The 19,651-nt window shown below is 37.9% G+C and overlaps 2 protein-coding genes across 2 annotated transcripts in view; both read left to right on the forward strand.

Annotated features, from left to right (window-relative positions):
- Positions 1-720: 720 nt before the first annotated feature.
- Positions 721-2,321, forward strand: foxd3 (forkhead box D3). The gene has a single exon (XM_059340540.1). It carries the CDS (start codon positions 721-723, stop codon positions 1,909-1,911), a length of 1,191 nt encoding a protein of 396 aa, XP_059196523.1. The 3' UTR covers positions 1,912-2,321.
- A 6,484-nt stretch (positions 2,322-8,805) lies between these two features.
- alg6 (ALG6 alpha-1,3-glucosyltransferase) overlaps positions 8,806-19,651 on the forward strand; it is a 19,249-nt gene continuing 8,403 nt past the window's right edge. Inside the window, exons 1-9 of the mRNA XM_059340539.1 lie at positions 8,806-8,966; positions 9,238-9,322; positions 10,138-10,227; positions 10,901-10,989; positions 11,118-11,200; positions 11,781-11,845; positions 12,472-12,657; positions 13,925-14,060; positions 18,067-18,152. Coding sequence (XP_059196522.1) covers positions 8,885-8,966; positions 9,238-9,322; positions 10,138-10,227; positions 10,901-10,989; positions 11,118-11,200; positions 11,781-11,845; positions 12,472-12,657; positions 13,925-14,060; positions 18,067-18,152 — 902 coding nt within the window. The 5' untranslated portion in view covers positions 8,806-8,884. The remainder of the gene's footprint in view (positions 8,967-9,237; positions 9,323-10,137; positions 10,228-10,900; positions 10,990-11,117; positions 11,201-11,780; positions 11,846-12,471; positions 12,658-13,924; positions 14,061-18,066; positions 18,153-19,651) is intronic.

Below are 19,651 nucleotides of genomic sequence, written 5' to 3' on the forward strand. Positions count from 1 at the left end.
GTTTTTACGCAGCCACGTTAATGCGCATCAGATCTTTCAATCATGCAGGCCAATTTTCTCTCCCCCCTCCTCCTCCTCCCCCTGCCACCGTTAAATGGTCTATGACGGACGAACACAGAAATCAGCGGAAAGCAGCATTGCTGATGTCCCATTGTTGACAAATCCATGAAACAACTCCAGTTTGCATGGTTTAACAGAGAGGAGAGGAGGGCGCATGGAGGGAGGAGAGGAGAGGAGAGGGGGCGTCTGTCGTCACCAAACCACGTGTCCTGCACTGATAGTATATCTTATACTGGGAAAAGTCATCTATCAGACAGTCCTTTTAAAAGCTCCGGCCTTTAAAAGCAGCATGTGTCATCTCGACTTGGTTCTCCAAATATCACTCCTGTAGGAAATACACGCGCCGAGCAGGAAGGGACGTCGGAGCGCAAAACATCTCCAAACAACTTCGAGGCAAGACTCTCCGCTTTACGCAGGCCTGGTCACTTACCGACTGGAGACGTATCTGAAGAAGTTGAAGTTTCTTTGGCTCGATTGGCTTGCTGCCGGGTCTAGATTTTTGGAGACATCCGATCTGTTGACAGGGAGCGAGCAGAAGTCCAGCAGACCCCGCCGTGTGTGCGCACTGACCGCGCTGGTCTCGCCTACCCATCACACCCGGCTGCTGGGCAGTTTTGGCTCCGGTAGACTTTTAAAAAAAAAGTGTGAGTAAGCCGTGAGATGACCCTGTCTGGAGGCAGCGAAAGAGCCAGCGATATGTCCGGCCAAACTGTGCTCACAGCGGAGGACGTGGATATTGACGTGGTGGGCGAGGGAGACGAGGAGGGCATGGAGAGGGTGGACAGCGACTGCGACAGCCCGGTGGGAGGCATCCTGCACGACCTCCGAGGAGAAGCGGGCGACGAGGAGGTGGAAGATGAGATCGAGGTGGAGAAGGAGGAGATGAGGTCCGGTGGAGGGAGCCCGTGCTGCGAGAGCTCCGGGGAGGGAGAGACAGGCACCGGAAAGGGAGAGGGTCAGGAGCAGAGCACACCGGGAGGGATCCAGAAGCCCAAAAACAGCCTGGTAAAGCCGCCGTACTCCTACATCGCCCTCATCACCATGTCCATCCTGCAGAGCCCGCAGAAGAAGCTCACCCTCAGCGGGATCTGCGAGTTCATCAGCAACCGTTTCCCATATTACCGGGAGAAGTTCCCTGCGTGGCAAAACTCCATCCGCCACAACTTGTCCCTCAACGACTGCTTCGTGAAAATCCCGCGGGAGCCCGGCAACCCCGGCAAGGGCAACTACTGGACCCTGGACCCCGCTTCGGAGGACATGTTCGACAACGGCAGCTTTCTCAGGAGGAGGAAAAGGTTCAAGAGGGTTCAGCCGGACATGCTCAGGGACCAGACTGCGCTCATGATGCAAAGTTTCAGCGCGTACAGCCTCGGGGGCCCCTACGGGAGGCACTACGGGATCCACCCGGCTGCTTATACCCATCCGGCGGCTTTGCAGTACCCGTACATCCCCCCTGTAGGTCCCATGCTGCCCCCGGGTGTCCCGCTCCTGTCCTCGGCGGAGCTGAACAGAAAAGCGTTCAACTCCCAGCTCAGCCCGAGTCTGCAACTTCAGCTCAACAGTCTGAGCACCGCGTCCATGATCAAATCCGAGCCCTCAAACAGACCGTCTTTCAGTATAGAGAACATCATCGGGGTCTCCAGCGCCTCCTCGGTCTCACCGGGCGCTGCTTTCCTGCGGCCTCCGGTCACCGTGCAGTCGGCCCTGCTGAGCGCACAGTCCCTGTCCCTGAGCCGGACATCAGCCGCTATCGCCCCCATCCTCAGTGTACCGTCAAATTTAATCTCTGGACACGTTTTACCGTCAGCAGCGGCGGCGGCAGCGGCAGTGTCCAAATGGCCTTCACAATGACTTTAAACCGAGAGAAAAGAAACTCTTATTTTTATATAGAGACATTATTACAGCACAATAACACTGGACTCTGTAGCCATGTAAAGACTGTTGAAACACACAGAAAAAAAGAAAAAGGAGATATTTCTGTACAGGTAATATTTGTAAATATTTGTAAAAAAAATTACCTGTCTTCTTTTTGTTCCTGTTTGAGATATGTGATAATTATTTTACATTTTCTTTTTTGTAGCCATCGGAAGCTCAACTGGACACATTTTTCTGCTTCCTTTTCATACACAAAAAGCTCTGAAAAAATAGTCTGTTTATAATTAAAAAAAATCAAATATATGTAATTCTATGTAGCTATATTGTGTTGTAAACTGAATTTATTTGTAAATAAATTTAAGAAAAAAATTAAAATCAATTTTCAATTTTCTTAAATTGTTTGATAATAGATTTATTGTGAAACATATTCTTGAAAATTTTCTTTTTATATAAATAACCTGTCACGTCATAAAGGCATAAAAAACAGAGACAAGGGAATTTAAATTTTAATATATAGATATGATATAATTGTACTATCTTGTGAATATTATGTGCTTGAATTTATTAAGTCATTTTCAGGGTTTATAATTATTAACACAGCCCCATTTTCACGATGTAAAAAAATATATATTCTTAGTCATTCCTTTTATGTTCAATCTTTATTTTAAATTATAACATTAGCCTATAAATATAGGCTTATTTATCGAGTAACAGAGGGATATTGAATTTTTTTTTCCGGCAACAGCTAATCAGTCAGTCATATAAACCCCTATTCAGTATTAGACTTATTTTAGCTTTTATTATGGCTTTCTTGTCACATGTGCAATAATATTTTTCGAATGACTTTTTAAATTAAATGAGAATTTTTGCCGAGAGGAATTTTTTTCAAACAGTAAGGAATTAAAACAGATATTTACGCGGATTTTAAATATAAAGAATAGGTGAAAAGAGCAGGCTAAAATCAAAGAAGTTTATAGCAAATACACCTAAAAGTACGCTTTCCCAAATTATTTGAGATGTTTTTTCAGGCTGATCTGAATCTAACATCATATTTTAGATGTGTAAAATATATGAACATTTAAAGCTAAATAATAAAAGAGTCTAATTGGTTTTTAAACTCTATTTCTGGTTGTTTTGCTGATAATGATCTCTTCCTGGAGGTCACAGTGGAGACACCTTTTAACTCACCATTACATCACTGCTCGGGTCGTTTTACACGATATTCTGCGGCTTGGCTACTATAAAGGTAACAGCTTCGCAGTTGTGTCAGGCTAATCACTTTTACACAAACAGCAAATGGTGATCGTGTGTGTGCGGGTGTGTATGTGTGTGTGTGTGTGGGGGGGGGGGGGGGGGGGGGGGGGGGTTACAGGCGCTATATTTATCTGATCCCCATGAGAAAGAGAAAGGAGCCTCTCTCTGCTTCAATTCACTCTCAGACACCGAAGAAGGTGCTGATGATGCAAAACACTTCTCCAATGTCACCGTGGCATTTCATTCATTCATTACTATTATCATCAAACGTATATTATTATTATTTCATTATAATAGTTTATTGTACGGAATTATATTATTACATTTGCCTGTTATAGAATTTGTTTTATTGCAAAAACAGACAGCTTGTCACATTAACAACATTTGCCCCCGTTTATTAATCTAATCGAAACCTAGAATATTATATAGATAGAAAAATACAAATAAATTAATAGTGAGCTTCTTGATGATTTCTGCAATTCTATTTTTCTCATAATTTATAAACTAGAGGTATAAAATATTTACACTCTAAAAGCAGATAGGTTGTGAAAGAGACACCAGAGGTCACAGTCACAATACAATTTATATTAAAGGTGCACATGTGGGAAAATATAGATCTATATCAATTGTCGATCTATGTGTGTCTTTTTTGGGTGTTTTACAGACAAATTCCTAAAGACACCAGAGGGTATAAAAACCACAAAGCCAACTTGCACTTTGTTAACATATTTATTGTTGTTATATTCATTATTTGATAAATTTTTTATGGTTAAAGGTGCAGGTTCTATCTCTCCTGCTCACACGCAGAGTGGCTGCAGTAAACTGCTCGGTGTGATGTCTCTGTGAGAGTGTGTGTATGATGTCGCACCGGTGATGCTGCAGGCTGACAACACACGGAGGAGATTCAAGCCGCAAGGGGGCGTTAACTGACACCTCGGACTCTTCATTGGGGATATCAAAAATCAAAGAAACATTTAGGAACAAGCTGAAAAGATGGAGAGTAAGCATTACCACACGATTAATTTAGTTTTTTTAACTATCATTTTGTCCAATAATTACGGTAGAATAAATGTTATAATATAGGTAAGAATTTAGGCCCTACTTTAGGGAGGGGGAACTAAATGATCTTGTTCGATCGCTAATTTTATTTCCAATATTTTTGTAAATGTATATTTTTTATATAAATACATATAAATACAATTTATAACAAAAATATACCTTTTTAAAATGTTTTTATATAATATTGAGAGACATGAATATGGTAAATATTCGGATCCACATGCATCCAATGCGTCATAGCATACTGGGGTATACTACTGGCCATGGACTGTTATCAAATCAAATCAAATCAATTTTATTTATATAGCCCAAAATCACAAATCACAGATTTGCCTCAAATGGCTTCACAGGACATCCTCTGTCCTTATTGATCTTTGAGTATAGGGACACTTATAATTAGGTTGTAATTGAAGGTCCCAGTAGCAGATGATGGGAAGGTACACCGTGGAAATTAATCAGAGTCCACGTGACCTCAATAGGACAACATATAGAGTATAAAATATGACATAAGGATATATATATATAATTGTGTGAAAGAACAATATTAAATATTATATTAATATGTCCCTGTAGTTTGTTTAAATCCAGGAATGCACCATAAACCGTCATCAATTGTATCAAAAACTAACTCAGTTTTTGGTGTTTCGCGTCATTAATGTCACCAACAATTCAGTTTGCTGATTGGACGACTACAATCATTTGAAGTGCAAACAGTCGCTCTCGCGCACACGCGCCCACTCGATAATGACCTATGCAGCTGCACGTGCTTGTGCACAGGTGTGGAAGAGTCTGGACTGTGGTTCCCACAGCTCCACCAGCCAGTCTATATTAGTCTCAAGCCACAGGCTTTTATAAATAAAGTCCACAATGTGTGTTTGATTGTTGACTTATTCTACCACAGAACAGAGCGGAAAAAATAATTAGCCAACTTCATTAGAATACAAGTGGCTAGCTATATACACTTGTTTGCAGTGAACTCATTCGGTAAGATGCATCCAAAAGCAGAAGGGAAACATGACCTCCATGAAGGTTATCATTCTGTGACATGACACAACATTTCTCAGTTGTGATTTATTGTTATTTTCAGCATCAACATGCTATGCTTTCTCATTTTTTCCATGCAAAATGGTACACTTAAGAAGGTAAAATAAACAAATGGATGAACTGCTGAAAAGGTAAACATTTTTTTCAGAATTGTACCATCAGTTTGCATTCATTCCTTTCAGTACACCTTACCTGATAGGAAAAAAAGAGATAAAAGCAAACAGTTGCTGTGGTTATATGCAGCCTTGATTTCTCAATGTGATTAATTTACACACAATTAAAATCATCTTGCATAAACGCAGCTAAGCACAGGGGCTTGATAGATAGATAGATAGATAGATAGATAGATAGATAGATAGATAGATAGATAGATAGATAGATAGATAGATATGAGTGTTTATGTGTATCTGTGTAGTGAACATATATGATAAGTGCCACCTGAACTCTGACCTTATAAATTGTAAGTCAAAGCTATGCACAAATATGCACTGTAAAAACTTTTTTTACTGTATTATTTACATGGTTTACAGGGTTTCTACATTAAGCACAAATGCCATTTAAAAAAAGTAAATTACTTTTATCACAAATATTAACCATTAAATTAAAGTTGGAATCTGTTAATAAATATAAAGGGACATTTTAGATTTTTTTTACAGGATTATTCATGTGCTTAATGGTCTTGAATGTTATTACAGTTAATTCTATGTAAAAACAAAAAAAACAACTTAATAAAGTAAAAAACAATATTTTGTTATCATACACATAATATATATATATATATATATATATATATATATATATATATTACTATACTTACTTACTATAGTATATGTTTATTATAGTATATTTTAAAGACATCTATAAAATATTTTTTATTTTATTTATTAAATTTCATGGTTCAAATGTTTGGCAACTTTTACTGCCAGACTTTTTACCGTTTTTTAAATTATTTATTTAGTTTACAGTGTGAGCTATCAAATATGAGAAAGAAAATAATTATTGAGAAAAAACATTTTTGTCCACATACTATATACCATATATCATATGCTAAATAATTAGCATATAACTTTACTGCACATTATGCTTATGCTGCCTGCAGTGTGGTATGTCAGTGACCCCAGTGCAGAAGACTAACCTGCTGATCCTCAGCGACTCTCATGAATCCATGTTCATTTAGTTGACAAAATCAATCTGACCACAAGCTAAACTCCAGAAGCTTTCTATAATATCACATATTTTTTATCAGCAGATGGAGTTCGCCAATTATCACAGAGAGATACATTTTTTCAATATCCAAATCAAATCAAATCAATCAAATCAAAATGACTTTATTCATCCCCAAGGGGAAATTCAGTAATCCATTTAAATCTCAACTTTTGAACCAATATGGACGAGGAGTTTGTCAACTAATTTAAGCTTATAAATTCAAGAATGAACCTTCAATCTCATTTGCATTTAGTTTCTGCAGGTCTAGTTCCACCGTCAAGTCTATCATATGAGGGTTTTCTTCATCTAAAAGACAATAGATTGCTTGATGTTGCAATGTCACAAGTCCAAACTATACATTTACATTTACATACATACATACATATACATACACATTTAATAGTCCCGTGCTGGATCATAAACATCTGGGAGGTAACATTTTTCTTGATGGATGGAGTTAGTTTGTTACCTTTGAATCACATGTTGACAGAGCTAAAAAATACTTTTGTGCAAACCATTATCCATGCTACAATAATATTTAGAAGTTATAGTCAGTCCAAATACAAAGTATGTCAAATGCAGTATGCCAAAAACACCAGGATGTCCTACTCTATCCGGTCACATTTTGCAGTATGCAAGCCTGAAGATTTTCTGATAATTCTGACCCACAATCCTCTGAGCAGCATGTATGATCAAGATGCAAAGTGGAATGATATGTAATACGTCCTACTTGTTACGCATATTGCATGCAACACGTACTTTTAAGGGCAACTGCAGAAAAAGTTAAAACAAAAAGTATGCAATTTGGAACGCAGGGTTTGACACCTAACGGCTTTCAGTAATTTGGGCCTTCAATAACTCAAATACATGAAAATGCATATTATAATACTGCAGGTTTTTTCAGTTCAATGATGATAAACTTCTAGATTAAGTTTTGAATTCTGGGTCTTTATTCGGTCTTATGTTAACATGAAAAAACTAGCAGAAAAGATCAAGTCTGACTTGCTTTAGCGAACTTGACTGTTTATATGATAGACTACAATGGCATTGGCAAGCAAGGCCCAGGCCTCCATAATAACTAGGTCATCTTCCACCACAAGCTATAGCCTTCTCCTGGGCGGAGATCACAGACAGTAAATGTAGGTACAGCAGTTACTGAATATTTAAAAAGGCATAGAGATGAAGCAATAAATGACAAAGTAAAGCTGGCGTGGCCAGGCATTAATAACTAATGGGTACCAGTGAGTTATAGGCTGCTGCTGTTGTAATGAAAGTGTCATTGCAAATCAGCAGTTGTCCGAGGTTATTATTATTTATGCATAATTGATGCCGGAACCACAAGGAACATGTCTCACCCAACAAATCCCAACACCTTGGGAACAAAGACGATGCCGTCAACAGAAGAAAAGGTCACAGAGGAGAATATGCCCCTGGGCTGAGATTTACATTGTGAGAGGAGGACGAGGGGAGGCTTGCATTGTATAACTATACATGCATCTTTATACAGACGGTTACAACAAACTATTACACATGAGACAGATGTTGCTGTTCTGCTCCATACAAGTAGTGGATGGTGCAACGTCATGTTATAAGGTTTAAAAATAGACAATACACATGTAGTCACAGCAAGGATCTATGTGCTCTTGAATGAAATAAACATATTGAGCATTAGTTCAATTATAGCCTTTTCTGTATACATTAAATTGAAGCTACTTTAGCAGCTGTTTATGTCATTCATTGATTTCACAAAATACCAGGTATTATAACTGTAGTTGTTCCTAATTTCCAGGAAAATAAACATTTTGATATCTAGTTAGTTGTTGTTTTTTGCTGCTGGATAAAAGATTCAGATTCTGACCACTGAATTCAACATCAGCTGTTAGTTATTGAGATATTGGCGGACAAATAGATATTTAATAATGCACAACATCCATCAATTTGCCATAAATCTCTTCTCAACCGGTGTTGCATTCACTGTAGCTAGGAAGGTTGAAATCTTCTAAGCAATTGTGTAACTATTACAAAAACAAAAAACTTAAAGTCACGTGATCTTATATCAAGTGATATAAGCAGATCTTTAAATTTATTAGACAATACTTTGTATTTCTGATATAGATACAACTGAAACTTTATTTACTAACAATTATTCTGGCCTAAACTACGATTAGCGATGGCTCGAGTGAGGGACAAAGACGTCTTTCTCTAGATGTTCCTGAATGCATCGTGCCTCTCTGCGCCTACGTCACCGTGAAGTGCCCAATGAGAACGTGCAACGAAGTCTTGATAAATGACGTAACCAGGAAATGTACACAGGCTGAAATCTCACTGTTGTTTTTAAAAAAAAAATTATTTCTCATCTTTAAGCTTATTATTAACGGTCGAAGTTATGCAAACGTGGAGTCTCGTATCAATCTGCGTGTTGCTTGGCGTTGCTGTGAGATGGGGCGTTTCGTTAAATTCATATTCAGGTAGGAAATGTACAGAGTTTAACGTCAACATGCTGCAGCATCCGGAGAGCCACAATAGTGTTTTTTGCTTATTTAAGTGTAGCGTATTTTGTTTTCTACAACTATTGACAGAAAGTTGTTTTACACATATCAGAGTGTTGCTGTTAGAGGTTTGCATCCTGTCACTGGCTCCCCAGTCTGTTGTGTGTGTGTATGTGTGGTTAAATGCTGCCATTCATTGATGCAGTGTCCCATTCATAAGACTAATAACATCTGAATTATTTTTCTCCAGGGGCGGGGAAACCTCCCATGTTCGGCGACTATGAAGCTCAAAGGCATTGGCAAGAAGTGACCTACAACCTCCCTCTCCAGGAATGGTCAGTCTGGAGTTTGTTTACTCAGTGGAGCAAAGAAAGAGAAATAGTTCAGGCACCTGAAAAGAGTATGAGCTCTTTTGGGTTTTGACAAGGACTGGAAATATTGTAATGATTGAAGTCAAAACAGTCTAATGTATATCTAATTCTGAGACCAAATTCTGCAAGCCACATAATAGAGCTGGGCGATATGGACCAAAGTCATATCCCAATATATTAAGGCTGAATATCGATATACGATGTATATCCTGATATTTTTACCGCAAAGTGAGAGCATGTTCAAAGTCAAAGCCAAATATGACATGTCAAAGTAGTTTTATTGAACCTTTTTATTTAAGTGAACATAAATACTGTATAACAACAGGATTACCTTTTTTCAAATCAAAGCTCCATTAAGTGCACATTTGAATAAAAAAAGCCTATGAAATAAAATAGGCCAATCTTTACTGGAATAAATATATTTATATGAGAAAAAAATAATGAACACTACAAAAGAACTAAATATGACAAACCTTAGTAAGAGCAGCATTTATATATAAAGGCAAAAAATGGAGCTATATTGATATATACATTTCAAAATATATCGATATATCTTTATATCGATATATCGCCCAGCCCTATCACATAACCACAATACCTTTTATATGGGGATAAAAAAGTGATGAAATGAGAGCTGGAACAGCATGGATATTAACATACAAGTGTACTCTATGCACCATAAAGCATTAAAGGGATCTATGAGAAACCCAGGATGTCTACTAATGCATGCACTTCCACAGTTTCAGAAATAAATATGTCGTACTTTTGTACTCATTCAGGTACTTTAACACCACTGAGAATGACTTGAACTACTGGGGTCTTGACTACCCTCCTCTGACAGCCTACCACAGCCTGATCTGTGCTTACGCGTGAGTATTTTTTGTTATTTAGAGAGTGTATTTTACAGGACAACACCCGAGATACAGACTTTACACATTCATATCATACAGAAAATTGCTGCAATTACCCAAAATAAAGACAGAAACAACTCAAAACAAGAATAATCTTTCTGCTTTTATAAATAGTAATGTATATAAAATTGAGTATAATAATTGTCAAAGATGCAAAAAACTGTATTGTCTAGAAAAATCATTCACTTGATCATCTGTTAAATCTGAATCCGTAACCTAATTAATGAGGGGCTTCTATATATTCTCAAGTATATGTTGTTTAGCATTTTATGTACAAGTTATCCTTTCTGAAAGGCTTGATAACATCTGTCTGTGAATCTTTTGCAATACATATTTGGGTGTAAAGCAAGCTAAGGACTAAAATGCTATTTCACTTTTACTATAATTATGTAAGTTAAATACTCTTCAAGCCAATAAGACATCTCTGCTTCAGTGTGTGAATGTTTATTGAAGAGAAGAGCCAGAGCTCCCATGTTATGTTTGTTTTAATATGGCATGCATTGCCAATGTAAATACTTGTGATCTATTCTGTACACCCTAAGCATATATATTTCAAACGCAGGTAGTTTAAGGCTTTTTTTTAGGGATTATAAATACTAGAATTTCTGCACTGGACTATATATTCCTACAGAGCCAAGATGATAAACCCTGAATGGGTTGAGCTCCACCGATCCAGAGGTTATGAAAGTCCAGCGCACAAGTTGTTTATGAGAGCTACAGGTACAGTACATACATTGGAAAGCTTCCATGATCCACATCCATCTATCCATATCAAATTGAATAATAATATAACAGTTTACTTGCTTAAAAATTAGATATGAAATAATGTGTTTCTTTGTCTATTTCAGTCCTGGTGGCAGATTTGTTGATATACATCCCTGCTGTGGTTTTATACTGTTTATATCTCACTGATGGATCCTATAAAAAGAAGGTAATACACTTAGCCCATATGTTATAACATCTAATCGATTTTTCAGCTAAATGAGCCACATTTTCTATTTAGTCAGGGGAACCCACCCTTGTGAAAACTGATTACAGCACTGGTCATCCAAATTGGGACATTATGAAGTCATTATTGCAATATAATATGATGCTATTGTAATTTCTGGGAAGTTACTACATTTCAGCTGACATAAATACACTGACAGTACAATCAATTAAGAGTGATATTTTGTAATATTTTCACTATGTTTTAAATTATCCAAGAGTTATCAGTAGCTGCAACAGACACATGCTAGCTTTGACTGGGCTATCCCAGCATGCATTGTCCTTTATTCAGTGCACGATGGGACAGACTCTTGGCCTGTTATGAAGTATGACAAAGCAAATATTGGAAAATAATGAATGAAACAAGAAAAATGTTTACTGTGTTGTGTGAAAGAGAGATGTAAACAAATGTTCATCTGCAAATGCAAATGTTATTGCATCATTTAAAGGTAATAGCCAGCTAACTGTAGTTAGATTTGACTTATGTTTGCCTTCTCAAAACTAATAAATGCTCTTTTTTCCAGGTTTCCGCTGTGTTCTGCTTCCTTCTGTACCCAGGCCTTATTCTCATTGACTATGGGCATTTCCAGTATCCTTTATGAACAGGTGCATTTGTAATATGTTTTCATTCTCATCAATAATGTGATGTCATTACTATAATTGCACAGTCGTAGAGTAGCTCATATATTAAGTAAATATTATATTAGGTATGTTTTCTCATAAGCACTTTGAGTTGAATTGTTTGAAATTTCATTACAGTTTGTTGAGAATTCAACAACAACGTGAAAAGTGGTATTTTGTTATTTTACATTGTTGTATACCACAAAAAGACTGTAAAATAAGTAAAGTAAAGACCTAATCTCTTAGTTTTTTTGACATTTTGTTCCACAGCAACATTATGATTATTTACGACTTCAGGAAAATAAATGCGCTATTTTTTGCTCATCATGTGTCTATGTTCTTAATGGAATTGGTTCTTAATTAAAGATTAAATGGAATAACACAGTGGCTGAAATGGTTATGAATGATTATATAGTTATGTAATTTTCTTAATCAAACAATAATGAAAGAGTGAGTGTGCAAGCGAAACATCTGAACTGAACTGAACCCAGATCAGCTGCTGTTACTTGTCCCATGCCAGCACACTGTGACACACTTGTCTTCACCTTATATGCATAAAGACTCTTAGCAAAATATTGTCCTTAACAAATTCAGGTACAATGGAGTGAGTCTCGGCTTTGCTCTGTGGGGAATTCTGGCTCTGGGTCTGGGCTGGGATGCATTGGGCTCTGTAGCCTTTTGCCTGGCTCTCAACTACAAACAGATGGAGCTGTACCATGCTCTGCCCTTCTTCTGCTACTTGCTGGGGAAGAGTGTGAAACTGGGCCTGATGGGGCGAGGGTGAGTCTGTTTGTCTTTTCTTTCCTGTGCACCCAACGCAAGTAGAAGGAACCTTCATTTTATGTTGATTATGGCGGCCCCTGTGGACAAAAGCGGTAGTATTTCCATGAGCATGACAGCTTCCTGATGTAAAAATCTGGTTTATGAATCCATACTAAACATAGTGATCCTGGAAAAGTCTCAGCTTATTCTAATATTTTTTATTTCCTCCTATCACTCGAAGCAGAAAAAACGGGACGTTTTACCCATTTATCTTTAACTTTGGCTTTTCTGTTGGCTTTTTCCTAACTAATTTTCACACACCATTTAATCACAATTTTGAGAGTTTTCACACTATTGATAATTCTGCTGCTGTTATGGTTATCTCCTAAATACAAATATATATAATCAAATCATACTTTTTTTCAGATTATTTGAGCTACTCCGCAATCTTTCCATGTGCCCTCATAACTGCAGAAGAAAACAATTAATGTTCAAGCACTGACAATACAGTGTGACCAGAGAATGAATCATGTGAGAGATGCCAACGTGAAATAAAAATGTAGTCAAAGAGTCCAAAAAGACTTTCTCACAGTTGGTAGAGATCACAATTTATGTCTCAATAGAGAAACCACTGGTATAGAGATTATCATAAGGATTATTTTTTGTCTGTGAAGTCATGATTATTCATCCGTGTCATTGTTTTGGTTATATTGTGTTGTCACTCTGCATAGAAGTGTCAGCTGAGCGCTCAAAGCAGATACGTAATGTCAGTCTATAAGCGAGCAGTGTCCTCAAGAGAGGCACAGAATGACTGAGGTAATCAGATTGGATGCTGTTACTGGTGTGTCCAGTGTCTGTTTATCTAGTAACAATGTACCAAGGGCATTTAGTAGCAAATGGAGAGCTGGATTAGAAGGGCCGGGAGGAAGATATGTCCAGATGACACTCTCGCCATGCCCAAACTCCTCAGCTATGCTGTGTGTGCAACTTAACCAGCAGCTTCACAGTTACAGCTGACAAGATATCCTGACCTACACTGAAGACTTTCAGCTGATGCATGGCTTTCACTGCATTCCTCAACACAAGGGTCAAACCCCAAATTTAGGACTTGCAGACAGTATGTACTAACTGTAGATGAAGACAAACATGTGTATTTTTTAGAAATTACATTAACAAAAAAAGTCAACATTTGGTAAGAAATGGACCTTTTTTTATTATTCATGGTATATTTGTACTGTACTTCCTGCACTTAGACTTGCGTCTCTATTTGACCCCTTTCATGTAGGCTTTTCCTGTTGGTGAGAATTGCTTCAACAGTGTTGGTGACTTTTGCCCTCTGCTGGCTGCCCTTCCTGTCTGACCCCGGTCACGCCTTGCAGGTGGTCAGGAGGATCTTTCCCGTGGCTCGCGGTCTGTTTGAGGTACAGTAGAGCTTCTTGAATGAGAAGTCAGCCTGAAAACCACATCTGAGAAGCTTTATCCTTTTATCCTGCCTCAGAGAGTCTTATCAGTTGTATCAAAAAAAGCGCTCAACTCTGGTCACGCAGGCATCTTAGAATAGCCACTCACAATCCTGGAAGGAAACAAGTAGAAAAAGAAAATATCTCCTGATAGATCAAAACAGTTAAATATATAGAACTATATAACTAAGAAATATAGAGAACAAATGTTAGATTAGTATGACCTGGAGATTGAAGGGTCCATAAAGGTCACATGCAGTTTTTTGTTGTTTTTTAAACCCCGCTTGCTTAGAGGGTAAGGAAAGGGCAACAGTTGTGTGGGTTTTTGTTTTTAAATAAGGGAGGGCTTCTCCTGGAGAGCAGATTGGTTTTTCTTTCATTTCTTCCATTAATTTTTTTATTGTGGGGGGCATTAAGGCCATTTCATATGTCAATAAAGATATATATAATGATATATAATGTGCTGGTAATTCTATAAATAAATAGCCAGTATACATTTTACATCAGCAAAATATAGAGGCATAGCCTCCTTTCAATATGAAATGTATAAAAGATTAAAGGTAACCAAAAATGTGACAACAGCAAACAATGTAAATATGTCGGGATAGAAAGGATGTAGGAAAAAAAAAGATTTTAATGTAAATAACATATATATATTTATATATTATTTACATTAAAATGGACAAGAAATTGAAGAGAACAATGGTCTAATAATTTTTGTCCATTACTCTATATATCGTCAAATGGCCTAGCCCTATTTTATGATTACAAGTTTACAATATGACAAATCAAAAGTTAAATGGTAAGATGATTTATAAACACACAAAGAACACAAAAAAGGTAAGAAAAAAAACCCAATTTAAAGCAACAAAAGGGGAGTAGAGGATGTATACAGTATATCTTAATGAAATGCTTGAGGCATCCGTCCTTTCTACCTAATCCAGAAAGTTAAGGAACCCAGCCTCTTGTAACATAGCATAAGAACTTTAATCCATAATTGAACGCTGGAAGAAATATTTCTTTCCATTTGCCCAGGAGCCAGAAGTGTAGCAATGGCTGTGTTTAAAAAAAAAAAAAAATAAAAAATAAAAAAAATAATCTCACCTCAGTTTCATGCATTCTGTGATTATGGAATTATTTAAAAATTATTAGTATTTTCACCTTTGCCTTATGTTTGTCATGAAGTTTATCAGGTTAAGGCTTTTGCTATTCTTTCTAAGACAATATTAACAGTGCTTGAGATTCAGCTCTCTCCTCACTCCAATAAATGTATACAGTACTTTAGGGCTTTTGTTTTGAGATGTTACACAGCGAGGGATCGTTCTAAATTGTAATCCAGTTAAAGAAAGAAGGACGTTTTATATTCTATGATTTGTTGGTGATTGCCTAGAAATGTTGTTACTTATTCAGGGTGAGTCAAAGTAAATTGTTTTCTAGGAAGTGATTTTTCTTCGAGAAGTTAAAACCCTTATTTAATTTGAACAATTTCGAACACAAAGCTGTGACGAGTGACAAGTTCTGTAGCACTCCTCATGCCCTACACCCAGCTTCATACTCTCATACTCTCTCGCCACTGCTTAGCCGGTGGGAAATGGATACCCTGCAGGATCAAAGAAAACAGAGGAATAAAATGGTGAAAGGTCAGGAGATCGGTTTCACTCTATCTCTGGGAGGTGTTGGGGTTTGAGACATACAGTAGGAGGATATAGATAAATCTAACTAATTTATGGCCAGGGTGTTTTCAGCACTTCATAGCAGAGCCATGTTGTAGCCATATGGACTGATGAGCGGGGCAAACGCTACATTTAACAGCGTATCGGAGCACATACGACAACTGCTGCCTGCTACCGGCTTTATCTTTGGAAAGCTTATAAGTATGATAGACTGTTTCAACGCACGCACACACACACATTTGTGTGCTGCGGACAGTCAGTATTTTGCCTCTAAGGGGGAAAAGGAGGCACAGGAATATGATATTAATTAAGAAAAGAAAGCAATAGTGAACAGTGAGAGAGAGTACTTCAAAGACTTCAGCTGGCAGTGTTGAGAGCTGTCATGGAAGGAGCAGAGGTAAAGTAACTGTGTGTCTTTCTGTGCCCGCATGTGTGACTGACAGCTCAGAGGCCAAGGTTTGCAGCTCTCATTTCTGAAACCCCCGTATCGCTCCTCTTGTCCAGGTCCCCAAGGTGGCACCCACCACAAGGTGTCACGGATGTGAGAAGTAATTGAAAATTCTACCAGGGGAGCAGATGGCAGCATGCGCTGTGGCACTATTTGTTCAACGAAATGATGCAAACATAATACACAGGGTGTGAGAGACACTATACTTGCCTGTGACGACAGCATGAGAGGGCCGCCGGGTCGAGCCGTCCTGAACTAATTGTGAAATTGTGCACGTAAGCAGAAGCTTTGGACAAGGGGACAGGGGTGAGAAGGGGTGGTGGGGAAGAAGAGGGCTGGTGACTGGTGGTTGTGGCAGCGTCTGGGCGGGAGCAGTTGTAAGTTTACCCACTGAGCTACATTCTGGCGTCTCACGTTGCTGCCTGAGAACAAAAATGGCACCAAATGCTTCTCCCTGTGAAATTCCATGCTAGCTTATAGGTGAAGGAGCCGCACTGCTCTCACCCTTTACATTTGCAGATGGAACCCCCCCCCCATTTCATGTGTTGCCTTCAGGAACATTCCCGTAGCGGTTATTTGGAGCGGAGAGGAAAAGAGGAAAGAGAGAGGGAAGGGGCTGAGACAACACAACACTGGATGACCCAGTGCTGCTGACTAGGCTGCCATTAAGATCCACACAGCTGTGCTGTGAACAGCTGTAGCACAGAGGAGAGAGGAGGCCAGAAATAGTTATTCTAGACAGGGCCACACACTGAAAACATTCACGGTGGAATCATAAAGCTGATCTAGGCACGCTGACTCTGTGACGTGTGATATCATAGTGCACAGTGGCGGCTTGAGCCTCAATATCATCTGATCCCCGCACAACTGCTTAAGCACTTAAATCAACCGAATCTCACAGCAACGCCCTCCTCATCTCTTATAAACCACAAGTACTTTTAGCCTGGCATTAAGGCTGTGACATATCTTCCATATTATTCCGATCTGTTTTTATAGCTTATTTTCAAAAATAATATAGAAATGATACTGGCTAACATGAGAGAAAATATTTTTTAGAGCTGAAATTGATAGTTGATAGACATGAAAATTAATCTGCAGATATTTTGATAATTTATTAATTATTTAATACATTTTAATAAAGTAAAAGAGCACTAAGAAATCCCTGTATTCGAATTCCAAAATGTGAGGATAAATTGTTATTCTGCATTTACCATAAAATGTCTAAAAATCTAAAAATGTACTCTCTAGATTCTGGAATGTAGGTTGGACAAAACCAGGGAAAAAAAGACATCACAAAATTGTGATTTTTCACTAAACATTTCATAAGCAAAGCAATTAATCAATTAAAACAATATTTGGCATTGGCATATTTGACAGTGAAGATTGTTAGTTGCAGTCTTTGTATTCAGCAAATCATTTAAGCAAAGTGTTTTACATGTTTTAAATTAAAATGGATTGAAAACCTAATAAATGGAATTATATAGTGAATTGTTTAACATGTTGACATATTGTGTTTCCAGCAGTGCTTATGCAGAAACTACTCTGGTTTGACACTTGACTTTGTGTCCCCAAGTTTACAAATAAGTCTCATGTCTTTTCTGACAGGGGAGTTAATTTACGACGGAGGCTTATGTACAAATGTCCCTCTGGAATGCTCCGGGGGAATTTTTATTGCACTTTCAGTTGAGAAATTATAATTGACCGCAATGCCACCTATTTGCTTTCCCTTTAAAAATGGAATTCTGCATAATTTTCTTTTACACAGGGCATGTTAATTTAAAAATGTGTTTATATGTGACATACTTCCTTATTAAATCAAGAGGTACGTTTGTGTGTGTGTTGACAGGATAAGGTGGCTAACGCATGGTGCAGCTTGAACATCCTGATAAAGATCAGATCCATTCTGTCCAGTGACTCCCAGATCTACCTCAGGTAATCCCTCGAGCTATTGAATAAGCATTCTTTTTTTCTCTCCTCCATCTCTCACTGTTTCTATCTCTTTTTTTACCCTCAACATTCTGTATTTATTCTTCTCCTGTCTCTTATTTTTACTACTTGATTTTTCCTGGGAAAGCAGAATGAATGTTGTGTGTTTGGATGGAATTGAATAAATAAAATAAGATCATCCCTTCAAGAAACATCTTGAGGAGCTGTGTAAATGTGGTGACAAGTTTCAGTAACCCTATTGAAAGCTGATTTTATTAAAAAAAAAGAAAAAGGTATAGATAATGTGCTTTATTAAATGATGAAGTTACTAAGAGATAAATGAATCGTGCTAGCAGGGGAGACAAGGTTGTAAAGACTGAACAATCATAACATTTAACAGAGTTCTTACCCCACGCAGCATCCCATTAAATATTTGCAAGTTATTTTGACTAAAAGCTGAGAACCTGTCCGGTCACAATGAGAAAACAGTTGTGTCATGGGGGAGCCTGCTTAAATGACCCAGCACGCTAAATTTAGGGGGCGTATGTTCGCAGCATGGACACGTTTCTGCCAGACTGCTAAGTCCGGGGATCAAGTTGGACTTCTTTGACTGTGGTGAATTTCAAACAAATGAAAAACACTCTTGTCTTTTTGGCACGGGGAGCGGATTGCTAAATGCTCTGGTGTGGGCGAACTGTGTACATAGAAAGAATCAGCTGTGAAAAGGGATCCATGTCCTTCCGGACTGCAAAACCCTGCCCTACACATAACACACGCATAACACACTCGACGCCTAAATATCCACGTACTGGTAATTTATTAATACTGTCCATCTACAACTATCATTGTCTCCATCTGTGTCCTACAAACTCACTGTCGCCGTCACGCCCTGAACTAACTCGCTGTCCGACCTCTCAGCACATTCACACTGACACATATTCACTCTCTTCCGGTGCCTCCACCCCCACCAGGCGACAATTGAAGGGTTAAACTAATGCCTGCTCACCCTGAGAAGAGGCCAGTATTTGGTCATTTCCCACATGGCAGATGTCTTAGTTACAGAGCAGGCAGCATCTGAGGAAAAACACTGAGAGGCTTCCACAGTTAGATTTTGGTTCGATATTACTGATTGTTTGATATTGACATTAACTGATTTGTCAGTTGGCAATATATTATTATACTTTCTTTTTTTTATAATATATATTTATAATGCAGAAAATGAGCCTTGGGTGATTTATTTTCTTTTTATTTATTTTTATTAATATGGTTTGGTTGACTGAAGATAAACATACAGTAAGCTCTTCAATTTTTAAAATACATTCTTTATTTTCTCAGGTATCATTTCCTGAAATGGTTGACAATGTAATACATTGTATGTATAATGTATAATTATGTAAATAATGTTAAATATTCTTTAGTCAAGTCATTTTTTTTTTTTTAAAGCAGCCTTCTGACTACCTTTGCATATGATATTGGTGCAAAATCCACATAGAAAAGGTTAATTT

The sequence above is a fragment of the Centropristis striata genome, chromosome 9 (genome assembly GCF_030273125.1).
Source record: "Centropristis striata isolate RG_2023a ecotype Rhode Island chromosome 9, C.striata_1.0, whole genome shotgun sequence".
NCBI classification, from domain to species: Eukaryota; Metazoa; Chordata; class Actinopteri; order Perciformes; family Serranidae; genus Centropristis; species Centropristis striata.

Excerpts from the sequence above, each read along its gene's own strand:
- foxd3 (XM_059340540.1), top strand. The coding sequence starts at position 721 with ATGACCCTGTCTGGAGGCAGCGAAAGAGCCAGCGATATGTCCGGCCAA.